Source organism: Lipotes vexillifer, unplaced genomic scaffold, assembly GCF_000442215.2.
Source record: "Lipotes vexillifer unplaced genomic scaffold, Lipotes_vexillifer_v1.1 scaffold178, whole genome shotgun sequence".
In the NCBI taxonomy this organism is placed as follows: domain Eukaryota; kingdom Metazoa; phylum Chordata; class Mammalia; order Artiodactyla; family Lipotidae; genus Lipotes; species Lipotes vexillifer.
This window is the reverse complement of record NW_006775603.1, coordinates 4,795,742-4,804,612: the sequence shown is the minus strand read 5'-3', so window position 1 is coordinate 4,804,612 and position 8,871 is coordinate 4,795,742. Positions and strand designations below refer to the sequence as shown.

Sequence of the window (8,871 nt, the reverse complement as noted above, 5' to 3'; positions counted from 1 at the left end):
GAAAGAGAGAGGGAGGAGAGAGGGAGGGAAGGAGGGAGAGAGAGAGAGAGAGACACTGACAGACATTTAAAATAAACCACAATTCTGGCATAATTTTTTTTAAATCTAATACTTCTTGAGTGGGATAAAGGACTCTTGAAATTTGCTCTATTTCTAAATTGCTCTAAATTAAATTGCTTGAATTTGTTCAAGAACATATTAATGTATGGCTTACATAATTAACAGTTTCAAAATACTATTTTTTTATACTGTTCTGTAACATTTTGGATTTCAGAAAAAACTAAATATCCCATATTTTTCTCTTGCTACAGTTTCCTGTATTTCCAATGAGCTTACTTGTTTTAAAAAGATCTCACTTTTTAAAATAAGCTATTTTTGTATTAAATTAAATAGCCTCAAAACAAATTGATAATGCTCTTTTCTACACTAGTTTTCCTCATCTTGGATCCTCAGATATCCTGTAAGCCCCTCCTCATTTTCAAAATAGTCAAAGCATATTCTTATCAAGCCTAGGACTAAATTTATATTTTATAACTTCCTGAATTATTTTATGTGGGTCTAAAAGCCTTTGTAGAGTAACCTATGTCACCTTTAAATCTTTTGAAATGATGGGAGATCACTTGAAATCCAAATTACTTCAAGAGAGTACTGTTTTGAGCAAGTGATAGGCTAAATTCCCAAGATTTCAGATACTACTGAAATACACAAAGTTCATTTATTGTAAATTGTATCTCAATAAAGCTGTTAAATTGATGATCGACACCAAATAAAAATCCAGTCTTTTCACTTTATTTGAAAATCTGAATTATTCGATAAAAACAGGCTGTCATTGATTTCACATGGTCATATCTTACCGAAGCTAAGGAGCAGCTACCCCTCTTAGAAAGGGTATGAGCCAATGTCCACCACTTCAGAGTTACCTGCCAAGCCCACACAGATACAGTACCTCCTATGCCTCAGCTTGGGGAAGGGGAATTGTCGGGCGGGTGGGTGGTGGTGATGATAAATACAAAGGTGAAAAAACTATGCACCTATAATTAAATGATTCCCTGAAGATCATCAATTACTAAGTGGCAGAGCTAGGGATAAACTATTTACTAACTTTCAGAGATTTATTCTCTATCTAAAACTTAATGGAACAGTGAGTTTTTATTTGCTCTTATAATAAGACATAGATACCTATAACAGTCCAACTACAGCCACTTATTTTGTTTCTATAGTTCAATCAATATTTCTTGACAAGGGTGCTATTGGCAGGAAATTCTTCTGTTACGCAGGACTGTCCTCAGTATTGTAGGGTGTTTAGCATCCCTGGTCACATGCACTAAATGTGAACAGCAACTCCTTGTTATTTCAGGGGGAAAAACAGAAAAAAAGCTTCCTGACATTTCTGAGTTTCTAGTGAGAGGTGGGGGGAGGAAGGTTGTCCCCATTTTAGAACTATTCAAACACAAAAAACTTCACAATCTATGTGAGATACAGAGAAGCCCAGATTGTACTATTTATAGGTGAATAAACCTCACTTACTATAAGACTCAACAAGTAAATCTCTGGCATTTGCCTTTATTAAAGTTAATAATTATCTTCAAACATAAGATATCTTTAGAAAAATGACTATCCACTAAATACAGCACTGGATATAGGAGACATTTTAATCATCAATACAACTATAATAACCAATTACTATAAAGGGGTATAACCTTAAGTAAATCACTGTCACTTCTCTGTGGAAAAAGTTCCTTCAAGGTCTGAAGTTTAGCATCTTTAAGGTCTTCCAATTCCGAAAGGTCTTCCAATTCTGAAATATCATTATTATTTCTACCTGCCATGGTAGGAAGGCCTTGGGACTCTTCATCTTCAGATGGCTCAGAACTAAAAATATTTTCAGAGGGAAAAAAACAGTGTTTTAATGTATTACTAAGGTGATTTCATTATAGTTGTATATATGTGTATATATAAAATACAGTATATTTGCAGTTCTTTTCAATAATAAATGCAATCTATACCTGTCAAAGATTAAAACTTTTTTCATTTCAGTACAGTTGTGCATATAAATCTACATTCCCAAAGTCAGCACCCTTTGAACGTATCTCAAATTATCTGGGCTGGGATAGAAAAGAACAGCAAAAACCTGCACTTACTTTGTTAAGATCCATACTCATCCATTGCACACCCACTTTCTCTTTCCTACTTTTTCACCTGTACCCTGAATAAAAGATGCGTGCTGTCAGGTTGCTCCTGAGAAATTCTGAAGCATACACTAGTACAAAGATAAAAGAACTTTCATATCCTAGCTAGGTGATCAGAATCTAAGTGTTAAAATTGAATGGCCCCATTCAATATCAGACTGTCTACCAGGAACAAAACACTTCTTCCGCAGACGGGGAGCATTTATTTTATACAAGGCTTCATGCAACAACAACTAACTTAATCTCATTGCATTTCACTTCATATGTTTATCCTATATAAAAGACATTGTGAGCCAAATTTCACTCGTGTATTTCCAAACAAAAAAAAATCTCATTTTGAAATTTTGATTTTCCACCACAGTAAGCATTCTAAAGATCAAAAAGCAGAAGTATAACAAATGGGCAGAAGTTATAAAAATCAAAGAAAGAAATATAGTTAAATATATTCCTAGTGCCAGAGAATGCAGACTTTGCTATGCAGCTAATTCTATTTTTGGACAGCTCTCTTAGACACGTATCCAGGACCTGTATTTTAATAACTTCTCTATACTTTATTCATGTTAGTTCAGCTGTACCTGTTAGGGCACCGGTTATGCCTAAGAATCCCCTGAAAACATATCAAAACAGATTGTGAAGGATGAGGAATATGTATTTTAACAAGATTCTAGGCTGACTTCTTGAACCTTGCTCTGAAAAACCGTTCTAAAGTAACAAGGTAAAATAAATCTCTTCTTTTAACACTCTGTCTGGTCTTCAATATTTGAAGACAATTACATGTATCTCCCTTTCCATTACACCCAGACTTTTCATTCCTTATGTACTCATCTCTAAATTTTCACTCTGCCTCACTACATTCACACTCCCTAACTGATTCTGCGTCTTAGTTCACTGAGAACATGGAAGCTTTCAGGTTTGAATTCTTTTCCATTCCTGTGCTGGATAAGCACTTTAAAGGTCCTTGCTCTTCTGACCATCACAACCTTAACCAAGTGATCAGATTCATCACCATTCCATGGGACAAACTTAGGTGCCCTTGATATAGTAAGTCTTCATGCTGACAATGAATCTTATCATGCCTTGGACTTAATGCCCAATTTACAGGAAATACAAATAGCAGAGGAATAAATTCAATACCATCATGAAGAAACAATCAGAAAAGTCTATTTTGTCTAAAAGACTTGCTCTCTTCAATAAGTTAAAATCCTTAAAAGAGAGGAGAGGGGGGAGTGGACTATTTTAAGATCAAAAGATAGTTAAGAGTCATGACATCCAAATGCAGTAACTGTACCTTATTTGGGTTCTGTTTTGAAAAACTAGCTACAAAACACATGAAATCTGAATATAAACTGGGAATTAGATGGTGTAGAGACTGTTCACTGATAACAGTACTTGTTTTTTGGAAGTGGGATGTACAACAAGTATTAAGGGAAGAAATGTTGGGGTATCTTTAATTTAAGATACTTCAGCTAATCATAATAATTAATGAAATAATGAAACAAGGGAAAACATTAAAAATTGCTAAAGGTAGGTGGTATATATAAGAGTTCATTAGCTATTATTTTACTTTCTTATATGACTGAAGCTTTAAAAGTAAAAGAAAAAAATCTATAAGAACAAGAATGACCATTTTGTGTTCTTTTATCCGGTCTCAGATCAAGTTACTCCCTTCTGCTGAAGTCCCTTCTCAGTGCTAAGGGATTCATTCTAGCCCTTTCTACTTCCTACAGGGCCCTCTTAACTGTCTACCATCTTCTCTCCTGAATCTTTTCTCTCCTTGAGCTCTTCCTCCCAAGCCTACAATGCATTCGAGACTGCATTTCATTCAGTGTGCCAGGGGTTCTAGGCACTGTGGACACAGCAGTGAAATAAGCAGACTCTCCTTCACAAATTCTGTAAGGCTGATTTTCTATTTCAGCGTTTCCTATATTGTTCTCAACTTACTGGCTTATATCTTCTGCCCCATCACTTTGGTGAGACTGTCCTAAGGGCAATAATACCCTCTAAAATGTCAAACGTGATTTAAAAACACAAACCAGAACACCCCGAACCTTTCACTGGTTGTCTTCTCCTCTGTGTTCCCATCACTGTTGCTTTTTGAAAAGGCAGCCCTACCCTAACCCTCACCCCAGGGGTTCTGCAGCATCATTACTTCTGATTTTCCCTGATCTCTTAGCCTGTTCTTAATCTCTGTAGAAGGCTTTCTTCCTTTTTTCACCTCCCTGAACTGCCAGTATTACCTAGGATTCCATCTTCAGCTCCTCTTATCTGTTAATGCTTCCTGAGAGATTGCAGCAATTGCCAGAGTTTCTAGCATCTATATCGGTGGTTCTCAAAAGGGGGGCAATTTTGTCCCCAGAGGACATTTGGCAATGTCTAGAGACATTTTTGATTGTCTTGACTAGAGAGGTGCTACTTGGCATCTAGCCGGTAGAGATCAGGGATTCTGCTTAACATCCTACAACGTACAGGACAGCCCCTCACAACAAAGAACTACCTGGTCCAAAACGTCAACAGTGTCAAGGTTAAGAAATCCTGATAACCAAAAAGGCCCATGCATGGGTACTGACTGTAACTGTGGAACGTGCACACAATGCAGTACTATGGAGTTGTGAAAAAGAATACAGATTTTTATGAGCTGACATGATTTCCAGGATATATATACTGCTAAGTTAATAAAACAGAGAATAAATGTATATATATATATCTATACATACACAATACAAGACACAGTGCTATCTTCTGTGTAGGAAACAAGAAGAAAAGATAAACGAAAGAAAAACAAATTATGACTAGAAACTAAACAAACTGGTTAGTTCTGAGGTAGGAGGAGGAGGGGTCAGAAGAAGGACAGAAGGTTGATGCTTCTCTAAGCGTACTGTACATGGAGTTTTAATTTTTGGAACTATGTGAATATTTTAAATATTTGAAAGTAAAATTTTTTAAAAAAGGGACAAGGGAAAAACCCTAAAAGGAACACAAACAGAAATTAATGAACTGAACTACATTTCAAGTGAATACCAAAGAAAAATTTAAATAAATAAGCCAAGTACTGTAACCATATACCTCACCTAAAGACAAAATAAAACTTATAAAAAAATATTAAACTCTTAGTGAGCTTAATGGTCAAGAAGCATGATTACAGCCATTCTGAAACTATTTTATGTACACTGAGTAATTGAACAAATTAGCAAATATAATGATATTGGTGGAAGCAGAGTTCTCACTGTCAGAGAAAGAAATATAGAGAAGAGGCAAGGAGGAGCCTTGTAGTAGATTAGAATGAAATATATTATTATAAACTCATGATTTAAAAAGCAAACAAACAACATTCTCTGGTTCTCTTATATCCTAGCCCATTCTTGCTAAAAGGGCAATGACATAATCCCCTGCTTCACCCAATAGCAAAGAAAGGACACAAATAGTCCACAGATTTCCAAATACCATTCCTTTAAAAAGGAACCAGTGCTACTTGGAGAAATGGCTAGTTCTAATTTCAGGCTTGGAGTAGGGAAAACACTAGTCTGCAACATCTTGCGCCAGAAGGGAAAGGCTCAAAAAATGATAGGAACCTCTCAAATCCAGAGTCTATGTAAAGGGGCCCTCACCTGCCAAAACTGAGCAATTTCAGCATCAAAACGAGTAATAATAGATTATAATCAGTTGAGCAAAAACGCACCTGTAATTCCATTTTTGTATTTACTGTGCTAAATAAATATATGAATAAATAAGGAGAAAAGGGAAAACTATCTATAGTAGAATAGCAAATGATGAAAGTATAAATTCTAGAATGCTAGTTAGAATACCACATTTCACAACTACCACTGTAATAACGGATTCAGGCAAGAATCATCAACAGATGCTACAACTATTGAAGGGAAGTCTGCTAAGGAAGAGGATCCTTACCCAGTCTTAAAGTATCTCATCAGAGATTACTTAATCATTAAAAACAGGAAAATGGTTAACTTTATAGGAGAAACCTGGCAGGCTTCTGAGTGGTTAAGTTCACTTCACCAATAATGAGACAAACTGGTTATCAGTGTGCCTCCTAACAGAACACACTGAGGAGGACACAAAATCATTTATGTAACTCCTATCACTTAACCTAAATTTAATCATGAAGAAACAAAAGGCGTGCAGAAATTGAGAGACATCCTAAAAATCCTGGCCTGTTAGCTTCAAAGGCCAATTATCATGAGAATCAAAAAGGCTGAGAGGGCTTCCCTGGTGGCGCAGTGCTTGAGAGTCCGCCTGCTGATGCAGGAGACGCGGGTTCGTGCCCCGTTTCGGGAAGATCCCACATGCCGCGGAGCGGCTGGGCCCGTGAGCCATGGCCGCTGAGCCTGCGCGTCCGGAGCCTGTGCTCCGCAAATGGGAGAGGCCACAACAGTGAGAGGCCCGCATAACGCAAGGAAAAAAAAAAAAAAAAGGCTGAGAAACTTACAGATTAAACGAGACTAAAGACACATGAAAAACTAAACCCAATGTATGATGCTGGAAAAAACTTTACTATAAAGTACTACTCAAAATATGATCCACGGACATCGTCTTTAATCCTGTTTTCCCCATCACTCAAGTGCAAGGCTGCATGAGATATCTCTACAAGGTCTCTTGCATCTGCAGACTTCTGCGATTAAAATGCATCTCTTCTTAGAAGGAATTCACAAAAAGCCCCTGCCTCTATGGGAAATTAGCTAGCTGGGCATTAGGCTAACTGCAGGGTAGGAGTGAATCTGGTTTCTCTTTGAAAAGTCTTCCTGGGGCTAGCATCCCACGCCAGCAACAGAGCGCGCCCAGGCACCACGTCTGCACCAACAGCGGGATTGGCAGAGCGCATTTTCACGCAGCAGTCTAGACGTGCACAGTCTCGCCCAGCTGCCGGAGGAGCCGGGAGGCAGAGAGAAGAGACCAGAGGGAGATCGCAGAGAGGAGGGGGCGGGAGGGGGGTGGGGGATCCCGAGGCGCCCCCCCCGCAAAAAAAGATCCATGGACTGACTGCTAGTCCTCGAAATCAAACTGTTTGTTATCTGTCCATGACAAGAACTTAAAACAGAAGGAAAAACAACTACATTACTAAGCACATTGCTTAGTTCAGTTTTTTTTTTTTTTTCTTTTCATTACAAGACTTTCTTGGTGAAGGAATGAGCATATTGATTTATATTCTAGGGCACATTCCTTACTGATAAACCAGTACTCTTAAGTAGCACTACTATAAAGAACATTATTGGGATAACTGGTAAAATTTAAATATGGACTATATATTAGATGATATTACTGCACCAATGTGAATCAGTATTTGTGAATTTGAAATGCTACTTTTGGAGGGAATTCCCTGGTGGTCCAGTGGTTAGGACTCAGAGCTTTCACTCATGGGACCCAGCTTCGACCCCTGGTCGGGGAACTAAGATCCGGCAAGCCACGAAGTGTGGCCAAAAAAAAATTAAAAAAAAAAAAAATTAAAAAAAAAAAAAGAAGAAATGCTACTCTTGTTATGTAAGAGAATGACCTTGTTCTTAGGAGATAAATGTGAAATTATTAGAGGCAAAGGTTTCAGTAATAATTCTAATTATTATTTTATGAAGAAGGTAACAAGCAAATGTGGGGAAATGTTAACAATGGGTGAATCTTAATCTTTTTAAAAGGATGTGGAAATTGATTATTCTTGCAACTTTTCCGTAAGTTTAAATTTTTTTCAAAATAAAAAGTAAAATTTGGAGTGCTAATATAATATCAATTTTCCTCAGGATTTACCACACAGGATCATCACTATTTTCTATTTCAGAGTGAAATTCAGGATAAAGGCATGTTCATCAGGGCTTATATACACAAAGAAGTTCATTTTGAGAGGAAATCCTCATTTTGGGAGTGGACAGTGTTAAGCTCTTGCACCTCTGCCACACTTTCTTCACTTAGCTTCTGATCACACAACCTTCTGACTTTTTTCTTACCTCAATGACTGCTCCTTTTTAAGAGTCTTCTGTAAGTTTCCTCTCATCTCCTGTTCCTAAAATCCAGAGTTCGCCTGGCCTAAGTCCTTCAACTAAGAGATCTTCTGTTTTCCAGCTACACTAGTGTCTCTTACTGATTTCATCTAATCATGTACCTCTTAATATCAAGTATCCTGACAACTCGTAAATTCATATGTGGAACCTTGACCTCTCTCCAGAACCTGAATGTCACAAATCCAACTGCCTACCTGACAAGCCCACTTCAGATGCCTAAGAGTCTCCTCAATCACAGCACGTCCGAGACTGAGCAGCTGATCCTGCGAAAGGTGCCCCCCACTGCACCCAAGGCAGCATTCCTCATCCCAGTTAGGGTTGGCTCCATCCTTCCAGGTGCTCAGGTCAAATATCTTAGCGTCATCCCTGACACCCTTCTCTCCCATTCCATTTGAAATCCATCAATAAGTCCTCTCTGCTCTACCTTCAGAGTATATTTAGAATCTAACCACTTATTATTCACTCCCATAGCTACTAGCATGGTTTAAGCTTCCACCATCTTTTGCCTTGGTTATTACAAAAGTATTCATGCTTCTACTACAACTCCCCTACAGCCTTAAAAACTTTTAAACATATAGATCAAATCATTGTACTCCTCTGCTCAATCTGTTTCTTTAGCTTCCCATCTCGTTCAGAATAAAAGCCAAACAGCCTATGGGCTTAACATGATAAAGCTCTTTCCC

General features: G+C 37.7%; 1 protein-coding gene across 2 annotated transcripts in view; it reads right to left on the bottom strand.

Annotated features, from left to right (window-relative positions):
• The window catches only part of SMARCAD1 (SNF2 related chromatin remodeling ATPase with DExD box 1), a 70,518-nt gene that overhangs the window by 44,826 nt on the left and 16,821 nt on the right, over positions 1–8,871 (bottom strand). For both annotated transcript variants that reach the window (XM_007450022.1, XM_007450023.1), the window contains one exon: positions 1,701–1,872. In XM_007450022.1, coding sequence (XP_007450084.1) covers positions 1,701–1,872 — 172 coding nt within the window. The remainder of the gene's footprint in view (positions 1–1,700; positions 1,873–8,871) is intronic.